Here is a 21,088-nt window from a genome sequence, read left to right as displayed (position 1 = left end):
TTCATTTTCTGCTAGGGCACTCTTAAACAGCCTGTGGTTACCCATATTCTCTCTCTCATACCCTGCTACACACATGCACGCACTAGCCTTTTCATTATTGCCACAATTTCTCTGTGTCAACCAATTTCTTCCAGTCTCTGGCTCAAAATATGATTTGTGTTTGCCCATCTCCATGAGTCTTTGTTATTTTCTCATTAAGCAAAGTGTGGAAAAAATTGGGCAACATACAATTTATTTTCTTAAAAATACTCATTGCTACCCTTGTTGGTCATCAGTAATAAGTTTCATGTTTCACTATCCTCTAACCACTTAAAAGAATAACAAGTAGTCCAATTTAATCATACAAAGTATAGAGTATGTTGAATGGGATAGGCTCAATTAGCATTGCCATAAATGGATTTACCAAAGCTCTCAGGCTTGTGATCTTAGGAAGTTGATTTTACCAGCACTCTGTATATTAGTTTGGGTCCTCCAAGATGCAGATGTAATAATGGGATTGAACATATAAGAACTATATTAGGAAAATCTCATAACAAAAAAAAAGAGGGAGCCAAGGAAGGCTGGAGAGCCCTCAACCAGCAATGTCTGACCTCAAGGAAAGAGAGGCAGAAGCCTTCTGGATTGTCCTGGTGCAATGAATTTATAAGGTAAGTTCAGCAGTGCTAGTAAGGAATCCCCAGAGGCCAAGTTAGAGGAATCCTCTGTGGCCAGGAGTGGATCTGTGTTAGCATTTAACTACAGATGGTTATCAGCTGGGAGAAGATTATGGGTAGCATAACCTTGGAAGCAATAGGACTTTAGAGCACAGCAACTGGAGTCTTTGGTCAATTACATCTGTAGTTGCTGGTCTGTATTCTCTTGGCCACCCCAACTCTGAAAGCTGATTTATTTCTTTTCTTTTTTTTTGAGACAGAGTTTCACTCTTGTTACCCAGGCTGCAGTGCAATGGCGCGATCTCGGCTCATCGCAACCTCCGCCTCCTGGGTTCAGACAATTCTCCTGCCTCAGCCTCCTGAGTAGCTGGGATTACAGGCATGCGCCACCATGCCCAGCTAATTTTTTGTATTTTTAGTAGAGACGGGGTTTCACCATATTGACCAGGACAGTCTCGATCTCTTGACCTCGTGATCCACCCGCCTCGGCCTCCCAAAGTGCTGGAATTACAGGCGTGAGCCACCATGCCCGGCCTGGTGATTTATTTCTTAAAACATAGCTCTCTAGCTAAACTCATAAGAAAATTGGTTATATTCTATTAGCTGCTTTGCTTACACTAAGAATGAACATAACCTGCAGTGTCAAATATTCATATTAATAAGAATAACAAATCCCCTCCATGTTAGTAGATTTCTGTCTAGGAGCTGAATTCCAATGCAGTTGAATTGGTGAGCATGAACTCTGAACAAAGATTTAAATGGACAATTCAAACCGTGATGACACCAGGATATGACATTCAGATATATTCACCTCCAACTAAGGCTACATCTGCTCCGAGAAACATTCAGATTACAAATGGACCCAAGAACTCTCCCTCTAGGCAGGGCTGGAGTGAGGGTGCTGAAGTATATTCCTAAGTGTATCTCTCATGTACCTTGCTGACCGGTCCCCTCTGCATTTTTTAACTTTTGCACAAAACAAACCACCACAATACTTACTGGCACAAAGCACCGATTTATTATCTATTTCTCCAGATTCTGGGGTTGGCTAGGCGATTTTTCTCACTGTACCAGCTTGACTGGGACATGGTGGCTTAGGATGTCTGGAGTCTAACTCCTCACTCTCATGTTTGGGTAGTCGAACAGGATGACAAGGAGGACAGAGATGACTGGAGCCTTTCTCCATGTGGTCTCTCATCTTCCGAAAGCTAGCCTAGGCTTCTCTACCGGGTGGCATAAGGGTTTCCAGTGAGAAGAAAAGCAAAGCCTGAATACACAAGCACTTTTTAAATCTCTGCTTTTGTCATGGTATTTTAGCTAAGGCAAATCACATGGCAAATCCCAGAGTCAGTATGGTAGAAGCCATCTAAGGATATGGATGCAGGGAATCCTGAACAAATTGGCTTAGTCTATGACACCATCTGATTAGAATGTTGCTCCTCCCCTCTCTCCTCCTCAGCCTCCTTGACTTCATCCTTCTTCTCCTTTTCCTCATTCTCCTTCTCCATCTTCTTTATTGTTATAAAATGAATAAGGTCACATCTACATCCTTACGTTTTCTGATTCTGGCATAAAAAATTGATGCTTAAGGTACACTTCTATGTATGTTGAATTAAATTGCAATATGTTAATTTTTATTCTAACCATCAGTCTTGCCAGCAATGACAATCCATCTCTTTCTACAACTCATAAGCACCCGAGTATCCTTGGGATTTCCTCAGAGAAGAAGCTACCAAGATCCCCTTTGTAACTGGTAAACATTACATTGCAAAATTATGGGATTAATGTTTCGTTTGGATGGTTCCTGGTGAGTTCACTCAGTAGTGGCAATTCATTATATTTCCTGATTCCAGGAAAATAATAGACATGTTTATTTTTAAGTTTAGTTGTTTCAATGAGAAAATTAGGAGGTATAAATTGAATAATAGGTGGCTTGTTAGAAACTGTAATTTTCTACTCTATGGCTCTTCTGTCAGCTAACTGCGTTGAGCCTATTATCACTATAATCAGGTGCCGAAGAATATAAACATGAAAGCAACATGCTAAAAATAAAAAAATAAGTGAAATGCTTCTGGGCTTTTTGCTTGTAATCTACGCAGTTTCTAGAGCAGGAGGTGAAGCTGTGCCACAGAAATTCTTGTGGCTGAATGCTTCGCTGCCATTTTCTCGACAGAGGTGTGTGAGTGACCTACCCAGTCTTCATTCATAGCACACATATGCAGAGCTGCATTGGCGTCGTTTGGTGCAGATGATACTCTTAATTTGTAGTCTCACTGCTAGGCTTCAAATTTCATTTCCATTAGCCAAACCTCTACAAACATTTCTAGTCTTAATTCCTGGACCCTTCTCCCCACCACTAGAAGAGCTACTAGATTGATGTCACTTAAACATATGTTTACAGAAAAATAATTGATCAAATTGGCTATTTGGCACAAATAACCAGTTACTCAATTTTGTACTATTCAGCCAGGATGTCTGTGTATGTGTGTGAGAGAGATAGAGAGAGAGAGAGAGAGAGAGTGTGTGTATGTGTTTGTGTGTGTGTGTGTGTTGATTAGTAATATCAGAAAAAGGTGAGACTGGCACTTGCTTTTTGAAAGTAGCATTTACCTTTAATGATTCAGCTCCACTCTTTGGTCCTCTTGAATTGACTGGTATGTTTCTGCCCTGATAAAGGAAAAAGTCCCTTTGACTTTGTCTGAATCTCTGGTTGTTATTGTGAGATTTACCTTTTACCTTGCCTCTTGCATTTGCCCAATACTGGAACCCATGGAAAATTTGTGGTGTTTAAATATTTCACATTGCAGCGAGACACGGTGGCTCATACCTATAATCCCAGGACTTTGGGAGGCCGAGGTGGCTGGATCACTTGAGGCCAGGAGTTCAAGACCAGCCTGACCAACATGACAAAACCCTGTCTCTACCAAAAATAGAAAAAATTAGCCGGGCATGGTGGCATGCACCTGTAGTTCCAGCTACTCTGGAGGCTGAGGCAGGAGAATTGCTTTAACCCAGGAGGCGGAGGCTGCAGTGAGCCAAGATCATGCCACTGTACTCCAGCCTGAATGACAGAGAATTATATTTGGTTTCACTTACTTTGTAAAGAAATTGGAATCTTTTTGTATTAGAATGTGTTGTGCAGGATTCTGAACTGTTCAAGCTTTTAATTGAAGGCATTGGTTTGAAAAGAGGTAAAGTAAAAAATACTCATAGCCTTCACGGAACAACTGTATGATTAAATCATTCTCTTCCCTTTGTTATAATTGGCCTTTAAGCCTCTAAAGGACAGAGATCTAAAGTATTATTTCATATATTATATAAAAATTATCTTGAGATATGCTAAGATAATTTTCAGATTCAGTTTGTTTATTGAAATTGTACCTCAAAATACTTTCAACCACCACTGTCAACATAGCCACTGTTTGTAACACTTAAATTAAAAATATCTCAAAAAAGAAAATAAATAAAAAATGAAAGTTAATAAATAAATATTTCACATCAAGCTGTTTAGTTGGATTCCACAGCTGCTGGTTGTCTAAAGCAGGGACATATTATTGTACTTCTTTATGGTTCTAATATATGCTCAGTATCTACCCTGGGCCCTTGGAATTGCTGTTTTTTGTTTACGTATCAGAAGCTATTTGAATATCATGTAGTCATTCATAGTCTACACACATTCATGCAAATAAAGTTATTTTTTAGTAATCATCTGTTAACAATCATAACTTTAATACATTCCAAGTTCTTGTTTTGTGTTGCTATCTTCCCTTTTCTAGCTAACACATCAAGCGATATCTCAGCAAATCTAATGTGATGTCCTGCTGAGTGCTTTCTTGATAAAAGAAACAGTTTCAATTTCCCTACATAAAAACAGGAATTTAAAGTATGTATACTTTTTAATATCATTTTAGATTTTTGTATATAAGGTACCAGGAAACAAAAGAAAAAAATTATATGCTATTGTGTTTCGTTCTGTTTCTTTTTCTTTTTTTCTCCAGCTCTGTGAACAGCATGTCCCATTTTTAACTCATCACATCAATTTTTTTTTTCCAGGACTATAATGATGAAATTCGTCAGGAACAACTACGTGAATTATCTTACTTAAACGGCTCAGAGGACTCTGGACGTGGCAGAGGTATTAGAGGCAGAGGGATCAGAATAACTCCCACAGCTCCTTCAAGGTACATTCACTCTTACTTTAAATAAATTAAGGATGATGGCAGGCCTTTGTTGTCCTGCTTTATGTCATGATTATCACTAGCAGTAAACAACAACATTAGCCACAATCACATACCACCACAGCAGAAACAATAATGATGAAAGCTTATCAGGCACAGAAGAGCTTTACACATAATAACTCACCAAATTCTCCATATTAGGAGATAAATAGCATCTGCAGATGAGAAATTGAAGTAGAGAAATATGTTTGAAATTTACCTAGGGTCACATAGACAGTCTGACTCCAGAATTCACATTTTATACTCTTAACTACCCCTAGAAAATAGGGTAGCAAACCTGAAATTTTCTGCATTCTTGTTCTGTCCCCTGAATTAGGACACACAGATGATACAATTATTCACCAGTTCAAACCAAGACAACGTTGCACTAAGAGAAAACCATAAACTTTTTCTGTGCTTTAAATGGTCCTTGAATTGAATATAGTCTTGCTAGATAGGTAAGTAGATAGATATAGATACAGAGATAGATATAGATAATATATATGCCATCAGCCCAGAAAGCCAGAAGAATACTTCTTGCATGGGTGATGGTAAGAGTATTTAAAGTTCAGAGGGTATTTATAGTTCCTCTTGGTGATCAGAGAGGATTTTATTTGATTTTGCTTACTTTGCAAAGAAATTGAAATCTTTCTGTATTAGAATGTGTTTTGCAGGATTCTGAATTGTTCAAGCTTTTAATTGAAGGCATTGGTTTGAAAAGGAGCACAGTAAAAAATACTCATAGCCTTCACAGAACAACTGTATGATTAAATCATTCTCTTCACCTTGTTATAACTGGCCTTTAAATCTCTAAAGGACAGAGATCTAAAATATTATTTCATATATTACATAAAAATTATATTGAGATATGCTAAGATATTTTTCAGATTCAGTTTGTTTATTGAAATTATACCTCAAATACTTTCAACCAACACTGTCAACATACCCACTGTTTTTAACACTTAAATAAAAAACATCTCAAAATGTTTCACACTGGTCAGAAAAAAAAGTTAAGAATGATAAATTCCCAAATAAAATATCAGGGGATACTATTTACTAGAGGTAAAATAGGGCAATTCTGGAAATTCTGTTTCACTAAAAGCAAAACTTCTGAATGTGTTCTAGAGTTTATTTGTATTTTATCTTAAAAAAAATCAAAAATAAGCTCTTTAATGCTGTTCAGAATCGTGTTTATTGCTTAGGGTTAATGTGACATAATACAATACTGTACTTTTTTCTGGGATGAGTGTTTTATAAAACCTTGTACATTTCTAACGTCATCTTGATAAGGCAAAAAAGACATCATTGCTAGTCATCCTTAATGGATTTAGTCATGTGTTAAACCATACAAAATTGCAACTTTCGTAGTTCAACAGATGACAATTTTATAGTTTTATGTGGCTGAACCTAAGTATATATTTAGGATGCCTAGACAGAGCATCAACTTTTCTGATTTCATGAGTAAAACACCAAAAGCATTGGCAACAAAAGCCAAAATAGACAAATGGGATCTAATTAGACTTCAGAGCTTCTGCACAGCAAAAGAAACAACAATTAGAGTGAACCACCAACCAACAGAATGGGAAAAAATTTTGGCAATCTACTAATCTGACAAATGTCTAATATCCAGAATCTACAAATAACTAAAACAGATTTATAAGAAAAAACAAACAAACCTATTCAAAAGCAGGCAAAGTATATGAACAGACACTTTTCAAAATAAGATATATATGAGGCCAAAAAACATATGAAAAAATGCTCATCATCACTGGTCATTAGAGAAATGCAAATAAAAACCACATTGAGATACCACCTCACGCCAGTTAGAATGGCAATCATTAAAAAATCTGGAGACAACAGATGCTGGATAGAATGTGGAGAAATAGGAACACTTTTACACTGCTGGTGGGAGTATAAACTAGTTCAACCATTGTGGAAGACAGTGTGGCAATTCCTCAAGGACCTAGAAATATAAATTCCATTTGACCCAGCAATCCCATTGCTGGGTATATATCCACAGGATTATAAGTCGTTCTATTTTAAAGACATATGCACATGTATGTTCATTGTGGCACTGGTTACAATAACAAAGACCTGGAACTAACCCAAATGCCCATGGATGATAGACTGGACAAGGAAAATGTGGCATATATACACCATGGAATACTATGCAGCCATAAAAAATGATGAGTTTGTGTCCTTTGTAGGGACACGGATGTATCTGGAAACCATCATTCTCAGCAAACTGTCACAGGAACAGAAAATCAAACACTGCGTGTTCTCACTCATAGGCAGGTGTTGAACGATGAGAACACACACATGGACATGGGGAGGAAGCATCACACACTGGGGTCTATTGGGGGGGACTAGGGGAGGGACAGCAGAGTATAGGGAGTTGGGGAGGGATAACATGGGGAGAAATGCCAGATATAGGTGATGGGATGGAGGCAGCAAACCACATTGCCATGTATGTACCTATGCAAGAATCCTACATATTCTGCACATGTACCCCAGAACCTAAAGTGCAATAAAATATATATATATATATATATATATATATATATATATATACACACACATATACACACACACATATAGTGAGGGCCATTTAAAAAACAATTGAATTTTTATGATTTTATTGTAATGAAATCATCAAGAAATAGATTTTGCTTTGTTATTGATATTCCTTAGTAGAATTTTGCATCTGCCATTTTTGAGTAGAGCATATAAGATTTTAATTTTAAGAAAAGCCTTATTCTAAGATTTTAATCCATTTAATAATTGAATACAGGATGGTGCATTATGGTCTGGATTTTAACATATCTTCTTAGAAGAAAAATTTGATTGAAAGATTTTACTGTCTAATCCCATATAACATACAGATCTGATACTATATACATAAAAAGAAAATAAAATTAACATTAAAAATTAAATTTCACCTCCAATGCTGTATTGACATCATTGGTGGTACGAACATCAGTGAAAGAAAATGAAACAGAATTTTGTTGTCTTCTATTTCAAACAATATGATGAACTGTATCTACAATGTAAAATGATTAGGGAAAATAGCTTTATAAAATAGAAAATCATATTAATAAGAGAACTTTGCATAACATGAGTTAACAATTGCCAATTTGAATGAACAGTTATGAAATTATTAGTTTATGAGGTTATTTAATTACACTTAAATTCAAAAAGATGATGCCTAGAATATTTTTAAATTCTATAATTTGTTTAAAATGTATTTAATTAAAGCAATTTATATTTCAATAATCCTATCTGTAATACTCTAATTTTCCAATAATGTGTACCAGAGCATAAAGCATTACATCTATATATTGTAATAAGAATTTATTTTGCATAATTGACAAATGAAAATATGTGACATCTCTAACACACATCATCACTACATGTTGCAGTGAGTGCAATCACTGGAAAATGAAACATTAGGGGTAAATCTTGAAGGCTTTTGTTTACCACAGTGAGAACTAACACATAGAACTAATGGAGTTTGTTAAAGAGGAAAATAATCATACTTGTTTCTAGGAAAGACTACTCAGTCATCACTGTGGATGATGCAGATGAGTTAGAGTGATTGAAAGAGAAAGAGATAGAGACAGAGAAATGATTTTATGGAAGGGGAGCCAATCAGAAGACAAGTCCATCATTCCAGGCAGATAAAAATGAGCAGCATTTGGAATGTATAGAGATAGGGCCAGATCAGAGATTGACATTTATATAATGCCAATTAGATGTTGGATAAGAAGGCTTGCCCAAGACAAAGATAAATTGTTGGTGTCTAGCCTGGTAAGAAATTGGTGATCATTATTAACTAAGATTAGGTGAAGGATCAAATTAAATGAAGAATATAATTATTCCTGTAAATAATCTGAGCTCTGTGGATTGCTGGTGTGACCTCAGGCAGGTGACTTGTAGTCTCCATGTCTTGGTATCTCAACTTATTGTTAAAATACGTTAGAACTGCCCACATGACAAGTTTGTCAAGATGCTTAAATTAGAGAATTCGACCAGGTGCAGTGGCTCACGCCTGTAATCCCAGCACTTTGGGAGGCTGAGGCAGGCGGATCACGATGTCAAGATATTGAGACCATCCTGGCCAACATGGTGAAACCCCGTCTCTACTAAAAATACAAAAATTAACTGGGCGTGGTGGCGCATGCTTGTAGTCCCAGCTACTCGGGAGGCTGTGGCAAGAAAATTGCTTGAACCCGGGAGGTTGCAGTGAGCTGAGACTGCACTCCAGCCTGGTGCCTGATGACAGAGTGAGACTCTGTCTCAAAAAAAAAAAAAAAAAAAGAAATGAAAAAGAAAAAAAAATTAGAGAATTCATATAAGGCAGTGGTTCCCACATCGGCCTGCACGTTGGAATCACTGGGAGCTCCCTGTCTCCAGAAATTGTGGTTTAATTGCCCTAGGGTATGGCCTGGAATCTGGAATTCTCAAAAGATCCTCGGGTAACTCTAACACGCAGGCAAGTTAAGAAACTTCTGATATAAGGAACACAAGCCAAGATATAGCATTATGTCAGGAAGAAATCAGATAATAGCCGTCATCAGAGTTAGGGACTGCCGGGTACAACCATCAGATCGAGGACAGAAATTGGGGACATCCAGATTCAAAAGTGGATCCAGGAATAGAAGCCAGTGAAGGAGGATGAGGAGTAAGAAGGAAGGACGAAAAGTAGAGAAAAGCAGTCATAAAAGCCCAAAGAAACATTTTCCAGATAATAGTCCACAATCTAAAAAATAGTAGGAAGGTGCTATGGCATGGAGACTGTAAAAGAATCTAGTGGATCTGGAAGTCAGTAGGCTACTGGTCATCTGAGCCAAGAGCATGTTCAGCAGAGGGGCGAAAGCAAGAACTGGACTGATAACATTCAGTTCAGGAATGTGGAGGAAGTAAAGAATTAAACATGGAAAATGTTCTTTCAGCACGTCAGCCAATAAAGGAAAGGATACTTTCTTTTATTTGTGGTTTTAGCCAGGGGCAGTATCCTAAAAAAAGTGACGTGAATTAAATTGGAGGAGAGAACATGAGGTTAATATCCCAGGGAAAGGACATAGTGGATAAGAGGTAATGAGTCAGGTTCAGGAGACGGGTTTGCTAGGGCTACGTCTGGTAGTCAGCTGATGAAGGAAGAAAATGGAAAATTAGTTTTGATGTGAGTATCATATAATATTAGAGCAGAAGGAAGTACTATAAATTTAGAAAACTGCATTTTACTTATTCAAAAAAAATTATCTACCTCAAGCCTACGTAGTTATAATACTTACCCATGACTATTCAATGGTACAGCCAAGACTTGTGAATATAGTTTAGAGTAGGGTGACCATATAATTTATTAGTCACACATGGACACTTTTGAGAGTGTTAAAAAGCTAAACTGAACAGGAAGCTAGAACAACAGTTATAAAACCTGGACATAAGCTCATCTTGCTTATGAGGAAGCAGAAATGTGCTTAGAGGACTAGTGTAGGCAAAATTGGTCTTTACATCCCTTTAATAGATGCATTTATATATCATCATGATAATACAGAATACTGTACTCTCAGCCATGTTGTAGTTGAAGCCAGCACTGGGCCTCTGGGTCTTTGTGTTTCACCTTCTCCTAATCTAGGAGAGTATTCTTTATACGTTAGGCTCACAATAAGTTCTCTGATCATTTCTCTATTCATCAGCTCTATAATTATTTAATAATTTTAAAAGCTTTTCCAGCATTCTGACTTTTCACTCATAAAAGCTCATTTTATTTTATGAGTGAAAATAAAGGAAGAGCCATCTGAGTGCTATTCATAGCAGACAGCATAACCTACGTCCCCATATGTGGGTACAGCCAAATACTGATTGTTGACATCCCAGTGATCATCATTTTTCCCAGAGCTTTAGTGTTCCTGCTGAAAGCAGTGCTCTCTAGAGGCCAACCTTTCAGACACAATAAAAAGTGAAATAGCCGTGCTTTTGCCCAAAGATTTCAAACAAACACTCAGCCTTTCTAAAGGCTTCAAAATACCATAAAATTATCTAAAACCATTTGATCTTACACTTGGAGTGCAAGTTAATATTGTATGAAGAACTGCAATACAGAGTATTTAGTCCATTATTTTCATTACAGATACTAAAGTATTCCTCTAGCATCATAGATATAAGAAAATGTATTCTGTCAGGGACTGCGCCAGCTCACAGGGTTACATGCATGATGATAAATCAGGGACAAGGAGTTGTGATTTCAAGTGACCTCAAACTTAAGCTGCTGTAATAAACAGAATGGTATCACCACGGTTAGAGTTCCACAGTTTATTAAAGTACAGAAAACTTTTCTTTTTTGTAAATGACAGCATTGTCCATCACTGTCAGTAATCCCCAGCATAGAGGAGACATAGACAACTAGCCACTCAGTTTCAGAGACGGTCCAGTGAGTCATATATCAGATGATGCTCTGATTTGTGTCTTCTTGGAGAATCTGGAATATAATGGGGTTATATTCAGAGTGGGTTTTTGTTTGTGTGTTTTATTTTGCTTTGGTTTCTAATTTTATAAAAGACAATAACAAAGTGTTTTACATGTTTTTTCTAAGAACTAAGTCATAGTATTTAAAATTGTCTTCTATAGAGATCAGCACACTTTATATCTTACATAATTTATATTAAGCACATATACATGCACATACAGAGAGACAGAGAGTGAGAGAGAGACAGAGAAACCTGTATTTATTTCATCGTATGGGGGCTGTGAGAGGAAAGCTTTTTCTGTGATAGGCCCTTTTCTCCCATCACCTGTTTCTCATCTATCATGACTTGTTTATCTAGGGGCCGTGGAGGTGCCGTTCCTCCTCCCCCACCACCGGGACGAGGTGTTCTCACCCCTCGGGGAAGCACTGTAACCCGTGGAGCCCTTCCAGTGCCGCCTGTAGCAAGAGGCGTACCCACTCCTCGAGCCCGGGGGGCACCAGCAGTGCCAGGATACAGGGCACCCCCTCCTCCAGCCCACGAAGCTTATGAAGAATACGTAAGTACTCTCAAGAAATAAGTTGTAAGGATGAGTTAAACTGATTAGTTAACAACACTATGTCTCAAACCATTCATATACCATGAATATATCAGGTAATGTTTGCTGCAAAAAACAAATGTCATTTGTAAGAGAGTTTAAGCAGTGCATTTAAATGAGAACATTTTGAGAAACGGTTTTGTTTTACAGGTGTCCTCAATGTTGGTGCTAGTTAAAGAGCTTGCATTTTAATAACCAAACTATCTTGAGGTTTTTTTATCCTTAGGAAGTTTGATCAGATTTTAAATGAGAAATAATTTTAAACAAAAGATGAATTGCCATATATTCAGCGATTTCTAGAACTTCATAAAGATTAGCATAAAACTCAGAAATATTTGACAAATGTAATATGATTATATTATAAACTTTGGTAATAATGTAGCCCATTTGGCTGGTCTTTCGTTTATATATCCTGCCTCTTTCTTTCACCGTATTAAAGATGTGGATTGGCATAAACAATTCAAAAAAATATACAATGAACAGATAAAATGCAGTGTTTCCAAGCATCATCCTCCCTTCCTATCTACAGTATCTTTTGGTCATCTAATGTATCTAAACATCTTTTGAGCTTAAGTTCTGATTGCTAGTATTCCACTAATTACATTGTGGTCCTTGTGTCCATTTCTCCAACTAGTTTGTGAAACTTGAAAAGGGAAAATTTTCTAATAGTATAACGATAGGAAGTCTTCTGTAAATGTTTAACTGAGGCAAGCCAGATGATTCTACTAAGTAGAAGATTTCTTTTGCCTTTAACGTCTCCGGCATGTCCATCTCCTGATCTAGGTGTTTGTTTCATTCAACTGCCCATAAACATGCTGTCCTTTTCAATGTCTTATGTAAATTATTGCTCATTAAATATGAACTCTTCAAGTACAGTTACTGTGACATACTGGGCACTCATATGGACTGGTTAATCAAAACTCAATTATAAGATAAAGTGAACATAGTTTATGTGTAGTTCTAAGAATATGTTAAGTCTTAGCATATATTCATTTTTAGGAATAATGTTAATACTTAAATAGGAAACATTGACAAATATATGTAAGAGTGAAGAAAAATTAACTAAAAATTCACTTCTACTGAAACAGATAAAACGTGTTCATCTAAAGCATCTTTACTACATCAAGTATCAATATTTAAAAGCTTAGACAATCTTAAAATTGCAAAACCAGAAACAGAAAACATATTCTACCCTGCAAACAAACCCGCAAGTTAAAAGAACTCAGGGACTATCCCTGGTTCTGCCATCTCTTGCCAGAGACATAGTATGTGCAAAATAAGTACTTGTTTAAATGAATTAAAAATCTACAACAAGGATGGTAGGATCACATTTTTATCTTTAAGAAACTATTTAGCTCCACAGTCTTTATATATATTGAGACTATGGTGTTTTCGTCCTCCAAATAGAGGCTTAAACAGGTCAGTTTTTAAAAAGAAGCAAGAAAAACTTTTCAGGTAATGGTAGTTAACATTCTTATTGATAGAAGAATTTACACAGCATATATGGGACTATGAAAGAGAAGTTTGCCAAACAGTTGTAGCCTTTCATGTGCATTTCAGCCTATGGTGATCACATCACTAGAATATGAATCAAATCAACAAAAGCATCAAGAGTTTATGGAAATGTGAGTGAAAGGGTTATATTCTTAATGGGACAATTTAAGAGGTAAGGATATTCCTTGGAAAAGATAACAGAAAATAGTACAATATTAGAAAGTAATCAGAAAATTTTACTTAGAATTTAAAGTACCCACTTGATTTTATTTATTCACTCAGTCATTCGCTGAGCTTCCATCTTATTTTAGGTGTGTTGTGAAGGTCCCGGAGACATATCTGTGAACAAATCAAACCACATGTCTGCTTTCATGAAGCTTATACTGTAGTGGGAAGAGACAGAAAACAAACATATGTAAATAAATGAATAAAAGTTAGTGAGGTAGAGATAAGTGCTCTGGAGAGAGATGAGGAGAGTCCACTAATGGGCAGTTAGGGAAGGTCTCTCTGAAGTGGAGGCGTTTGAGCAAACGCCTAAATGAACTGAGGGTCTTGGCCAAGCGGCTGCCTCTGTAAACAACATCCCTAGTAGAGGAAACTGAAAGCATAAATGCCCTTGAGTGAAACCTGTTTGAAATATTTGGAGATCAACATGGAGGACATAAAAGCTGGAGCAAAATGTGTGAGGGGGAGGTAGCAAATAAAATCGGGGCAGTGGACAGGCCAATTCGTGGTGCTGTTGGAAGGTGTGGAGGAGGGAAGTGGTGTTATTAGATTTATATTTTAAAAGGTTTATTCTGCCTACATCGTGTATAATAGAACATGAGGGTGGAGGTAGGCACACAGGTGGAAACAGGAAGGCTGTTAACTGGTTGCATTGCCCCCCACCCACCCCATGAGAGGATGATGGAAGGGATGAGAGGAGGGTCGGTTCTAAGTGTACTGCAAAAATACCTGTTCAGATTTGATGATGAAAATATGTGGACATGTGAAAGAGAGAGAGTAAAGGAATGTTTTTATGAAGTGAAGGTGATTAGACTGAACGACTGGGTTAAATTGAGACACTGTTTATTGAAATGAAGATACCACAGGGAAGTCGAAGGGTTCAGTCTGAGATTCCCGAGTGTCACTGGGTGGACAGGATGTGACATTTTGAAAGAGACAACAGCATCTCAAGGTTTGAACTCTAGCTGTGTCACTCCCTGTGTGATTTTGTAAACACTCTGAGGTTTGGATTTCTCTTCTATAGATGGAAATAATCATTTCAGCCTCTCAAGATTCTATTGAAGATTAAAAACAAATATAATCACTTATAAGCATGCATAAATACCTAGAATATTGTTGATATTCAGTAAGAGGCAACTATTACATAAATTTTATCATATATAATATTTAATTTTTTGCTTGGGATAAATTATGGAACCTTTGAAGTTATAGACATTTATAATCTATTTTTGTGAATCATGTAAGCATTATTGATTGCCAAAAGGCAGAAGCACTTTGAACTTCATTTAGTAGAATTTTTAAAAACTGGTATTGGGGGAAATATTGCATGAATATAGGTTCATAAAATCCTGCAATAGGAATGTCATCTGGGCTTAGGAAAGATCTATACCAAGGAACTAGAAAATCATAAGGAATCTGTCTTCTTATCTCTGCTTTCTCTGCATATGTGTTTCCATTCCATTTAATCTACATACTGGATTTTTTTGGCTTCTTTGACAATGTGACTTACATATAGTAAAATATCTCCTCCCGTGGCTGCTATCTTTTTATGTCCAGCTCTAGTCACCAACAGATAGTAGCCTCTCAGTTCTGTTCCAAATCTGCAGGTGAGAAAATGGTATTCAGCCAGGCTTGTCAGATGTCTAGCACTAGTCAGTCATCTCTGAGTATAGGGAGAAATTCACTTGAAATTAGGTCTGGATCTACCACTCATCAACCACCAATGGCAAGGGAAGGGGAGGGGAGAAATTTGCATAATATAAACATAGTTCTTGGGGACCCAGCCCCAAGGACAATATGGGGAGACACTAATTTTCAGAGAGGAAAAAGTATTAAGAGCTTGGCAGACATCCCAAAATATACGTACAGGAACATACTATTGATCATAGTAAAAAGTATATGGATATATCTTTGAAAAACTTTTTATAGCATATTTTATTAAAACCTGTCTTGTATTATATTTTCATTAACTTTTTTTTCTAAAAACAATTTAATGAGTAAAGTTTAATACATGGCTGATAGGCTGCTGACTGCAATCTTTGAAATCCTCAGTACCCAACCCAGATTAGCAGTCAAGAGCTGCTACCCTCTGCTCTAATTTTAAACTATTGATTCCTCTGCAAGGGGTAAGAAAAACAAAAGTTTAAGTGTTTCAATAACAAAATAATAGCACCATGCTGAGTTGATGGTGAAAATCTCAAAGGAGTTCTTAACTTTCAGATAAAATTTCTTAGAAAAGCCTCCTTTTATTATAAATCACACTATGAGTCGATTCACTCTTCAGACTTCTTTCTCCCTGGCTGCGCCTCAGCGTTAAATTTCTGACCACATTGAATGTATTTAGGTAATCAAATCCACTCCTTGCAGCTGGCCTGACAAGAAACAGCTTACTGTAATTGAGATTGCTGTTTAAAACCATCATTAGTGTTAGCTGAGTCTGAAAAAAAAAATTGAATTTCAGTTTGTTACACATCCTAACCCAGACTTTAAATATTTTAAAGCTTTTTTTCATTGACCTTCTGCTAAGACAAGTACATTTACATTTTATAGATCCATCATCATGATTGAAGTAGATTTGGAGAATCAAAAAGAGTATTTCAACAAAAATTCCCATAGGACAACATATTGAGCATTATCAGCTCTACCAGTGGATAATATGTTAAAAGACAATAAACTAAAACTAAAACTTTTGAATACCTCCTTGGTTCTAGTCACTGTATATTAACTCAGTCTCACGATAATACTATCAACTAGTTTTAGATTTTACTTTTTTAGTAGGTGAAGAAACTGAAGCCTGGAATGAAGAGTTGCATCCACTTTTCTGTCTACAGCCTCTCTATCTGATACATTGTGTTTCCTCTTAGTAAAGAACCATAGTGTCCTATACAGGACTTACCTGGCAGAGAACTCAAACACTGACACAGATCTGTTGAACTTTATACCCCCATCTAGACCACTAGCCAGTGTTTCAGCCCCCTCAGCAATACTTAGGATATCTCCCCGTATTTATACCTGCATGAATACCTCCAACTCTGGAGAACTAAACACCTCCAGAAATTAAGTGCTGGAAATATAAAACTAAGCGGTTAAAGAGAAGCTGTCCCTACTCTAAAAAAGTATGCCATCTAGTGGTAGAGACAGCATTAGTCCAACAATTAACAGATGTATTTGCTGTTATACAGGGCTCTTATCTTACTCTACCCTCTATTAGAAATCATTTTCTATTATATTCTCTCACAAGATTTTATACATCCTAAAGGCAGTGCTTCTTAAATTTGCCTTATTTTTGCAGTTCTAAGTAAAGTGCTTTGAACTGAATCTACTTAACGATATTTTGGAAAAAAGGTTATACCTATGCACACTGACACACATGTAAACATATAAATAATGAAAGTAGAACACAGTATATATTAAGTACCAAATAGAAACTCTACATGCTCTTGTAAAGGGAATTATCACTAATGTCTAGAGGGCTATTTTAGAAAAACTCGTAGAGGGTAAGAAAAACAACTGCAAGCAGACCAGAAGGAAAATAGGTATAACAATTAGAAGTAGGGAGAAGAGGGAGAAAACTCCATGCAGAAGGAATGGTAAGACCAAAGACAAGGCAAGGAACCCTTCAAAGCAAGTCTAAAGAATCTGGAAGAACAATTTGGTGAAACAGAGTTTCTTTAAGATAGCAGGGAAATAATGGAGAGAAAAATAGAGAAGAGTTACACATAACCGGAAGGCTGAGGTTGTAACTTCACTGATAATAAAATGCCACCTGAAGATTCATAGCAGAAGATAACCTGAAGTTTTGGGGAATTTTCTAATTCTCAGTTGTCTGGGGAGGATTAAAGATGATGATGAAGAAAGGATAAGATTGGGGCCGGGCGTGGTGACTCAAGCCTGTAATCCCAGCACTTTGGGAGGCCGAGGCGGGTGGATCACGAGGTCAAGAGATCGAGACCATCCTGGTCAACATGGTGAAACCCCGTCTCTACTAAAAATACAAAAAATTAGCTGGGCATGGTGGCACGTGCTTGTAGTCTCATCTACTCTGGAGGCTGAGGCAGGAGAATTGCCTGAACCCAGGAGGCGGAGGTTGCAGTGAGCCGAGATCGCGCCACTGCACTCCAACCTGGGTAACAAGAGCGAAACTCCGTCTCAAAAAAAAAAAAAAAAAGAAAAGAAAAGAAGCCCTTCTCCAGTGCAATGGGAGGGGCTTATAAATGTGTTTACATGGCCATCTCTCTTTGTTGCAAAAGTAAGGCATTTTACCTATAATCCATTGAAATCACATCCTCACCTGTCACACTGCTGTTTGGTTCAAATAGTGGTAGAGTGAGCATGACTATCTGTGAAGAAGAGCTCATTAGAAATGTATTTAGTTGGATTTAGAGGACTATTTTATTTGCATTATTTAGATACTGCTGCTGTTCTGTTATAGAAATATTTCCAGGAATACTCCTACCATCTCACATGGTATTGTGACACAGGTATTCACAGGCAGAGATGTTATTGCTGTTTGGTGGTGAACTACAGCACCGATACAGAAAGGATGTGGTCAGAGGAAGAGAAAAAGCGTTTGAATTGTATTGGGCTAGATTATGCTCTGCGGAAAACTCTTACTTATCCTTCACCTTAGCTATGAAAGAGAATTGACAGAAGCTGTAACATAACCAGCAATGAGTTGTCAAAAAGAAATACACTTTTTATTGTTTCTTATTGCTTTTGTCATTCGAAATAAATATTCACTTTCCTGCCAACTACGTATTCATATTTTTTACATCTTTTTCTTAAAGAAGGAATGCAAAATTACATGATTTTGAGGCCCCACAAACTTTGCATCTCACCCTGAAGAGGAAAATAATGGCAACATTTATAGGAAAATACATATCTGTATGAGGGACAGGGCAGGGAGAGATTGTTTAAAGATTGTTTAAAGAAAAACTTGACTGTGTAACCTTAGTTTCTTTCTGATACTAAAAGTCTATTCTGTGCTTAGCTAGAACCAAGTTAGCGCTGTTAATAAGTATGCTATTCCTTGTGGAACTGCTGTCCTTTTAACAAAGGTTACATGGAAGAATTAAATGTGCAGGTAAAGGCACACAGCTTCTGGAAGGGTCTGTCAGAACATTTCACTCTACGGAAACACACTGACAACATAAAAATCTGCTTATATAAGCACTCCCTTGTAACTCATATGTTGGTGTAGCTTTTTAAAAAGCAGATCAAAAACAAAGACACTGCAGGTACACAAAACAGTTTCTAGTTTCCATACGTTTAATTCATTTTTAAATTCGTATTTTCTCTAAGGGTTAATGGCTCGACATCAAGGAGGCGTATCAGCACAGCAAAGCAGGAAGAAGAGATGTAGTTAAAATTCACTTCAGCACTACATGAGAAATTCTGACTCTATGTAATCAATCATGCTAACCTAATTTATAAAATGCATTTTGACAAATTTTTGAGAAGTTTCTCTTTTCATCAGCCTTAAGTAAGCCTATCGGCATTCCAGCCCATCCTATCTAATTCAGGCTCTGAGGCATCCTTCCAGTAACAATGAGAGAACTAGAAAATTCACTGGTAAATCAATAGTCCTTAAAAGTTCCATAAATGAGTTCAGGCTGCCAACCCACAGTTTCATGTGTATGGAATGTTTTTTGACAGGAGAGGGAAATAGGTATTAAATGATAATTGAAATCAATTCTTGTACCATTTTTGTGCAAGGAAAGATTATGAGCCTGATCTATAATGCATTTTGAGGGGAGCCATGTGTGGTTTTTTGTGTAATAGCCGAGAGCCTTTACCCAAAGAAGGGAGATTGTTATTAGAGTTTTTAGACTTGATATTTGTATTCCATTAAGCATTCTTGTGAGTTTCATGCTCTAGTCCCCTCATATTAGAGACTAATTTACCAAGATACATTGTAGGGTTTTGTTTTTTGAAATGTAACTAATATTTAAAATAACCAAAATATGCAAGGTTAGTGAAATGTATTGTGAAACTGTAAGATAGACGTAATACTACTGTGGTTCAAATATTCATAGAAAGGATAAAGGTACTGGTATGTAAATACTATTAAAATATTACATTTATTTCCCGTAGTTATGTAAGATGTCACCTTTTAAAATTGTGAGTATTCTTCTGCAGTTGAAGCTTAAATAAGCCATCCTTCTTCTAGCCTTATAATTTTAAGTCATTTTAGAACAGATGCAGATTCTTCTATTGGCTACAATACTCAGAATTACATCCAAACCTGTACTTTATAATTAACATGATGACTAACGTCTTTTGTAACACTTACAAGGATGAAAATAGGTTTTCTCTCTGTGCCGTTTTGAGATGGCTTCTAGCTGCTGTAAAGTATTATAAAGTATTTTAAAGTTTCCTCTAGGCTCTGTAGGAGTAAAAAATGCCCTGATCTTTATGCAGTTTCTGCTCTAGACACGGGGAGGACAGCTGTGGCAAAAAATGACAAACTGCTGTCTCGGCCGTAGGGAGTTCAACCATTTTGTTGTTTTTTTTTTTTTTTTTCTTTTTTTTCTTTTGACAACATTATTTGTATATTTTAGGCTATATTATTTTCTATTTTTTGATCATACACATTGCCTAAAGATTAAAAATGAAATTGAATTGAGTCTTGATTTATTTCTATAGGTATATGCCTAAAAAGATAAGTTGGGTTCAAATTTATAATTTTAAATCATTTTTTTTCTTCTGAGTTCCTTATAGCTTTGACAATTATACTACCACTGAAAAATTAACAGCCTATATTGGGTTACAAATCATACATCAGAATCCCAGAATTCACTTCAGATTTTGTTGGTTGAAAAACATTAATGACTGTATTTTGACAACACTACTCTTAAAATTTTCTGGCAAGGAAAACGTAAATACAAATTGCTTAGTTAGTAAGATTGTCACTGGTTTTGCAGAAAGCCTTATAGGCATGGTTAATTAGGATTGAGTTCTTTTCCACATTTTGGACCCTTTCTGTTATGGATTCCCTATTTAGTGGAAAATAGAGGCTGCTAAATCTTTCTATCAGAAACAGATCAGTGTGATTATTTTCTATATCTTATGATCCAAAGGCTTTTACTAGGGAAGCTGCAGATGTTCTTTGCAATAACTTGTAATAATCTCAAGATTTGGGTTAAGAATATTTCTCTTCATTGTTGAAGATGGAAAATCATATTTTCCCTTTATATGAAACCATATTATGGATCAATTTGGCAGAGGAAGGACACAGAAAGGACCCTCATTTATTCCTTTGGCTTCGTATTTCTTAGATACCAAATAGAGAATATACTACATAGCTTAGAAATCAAATAGAGAATATACTGGTGGGCTTTTTATTTTTTCATCTTACTTTAAATGTTGACATTCATTCTTTAACAGTACCTCTGACTTATAAACATCCATATAAAGTGAGTTCTTTATTTCATA

The 21,088-nt window shown here is 36.5% G+C and overlaps 1 protein-coding gene across 3 annotated transcripts in view; it reads left to right on the top strand.

Moving 5' to 3' along the window:
- KHDRBS2 (KH RNA binding domain containing, signal transduction associated 2) overlaps positions 1-21,088 on the top strand; it is a 633,038-nt gene that overhangs the window by 411,782 nt on the left and 200,168 nt on the right. For all 3 annotated transcript variants that reach the window (XM_032299838.1, XM_032299837.1, XM_032299836.1), the window contains exons 5-6: positions 4,707-4,834; positions 11,698-11,896. In XM_032299838.1, coding sequence (XP_032155729.1) covers positions 4,707-4,834; positions 11,698-11,896 — 327 coding nt within the window. The remainder of the gene's footprint in view (positions 1-4,706; positions 4,835-11,697; positions 11,897-21,088) is intronic.

The sequence above is a fragment of the Sapajus apella genome, unplaced genomic scaffold (genome assembly GCF_009761245.1).
Source record: "Sapajus apella isolate SASKATOON/1434 unplaced genomic scaffold, GSC_monkey_1.0 scaffold41, whole genome shotgun sequence".
In the NCBI taxonomy this organism is placed as follows: Eukaryota; Metazoa; Chordata; class Mammalia; order Primates; family Cebidae; genus Sapajus; species Sapajus apella.
The sequence above is the reverse complement of the archived record's forward strand: the minus strand, read 5'-3'. Positions and strand labels throughout refer to the sequence as shown.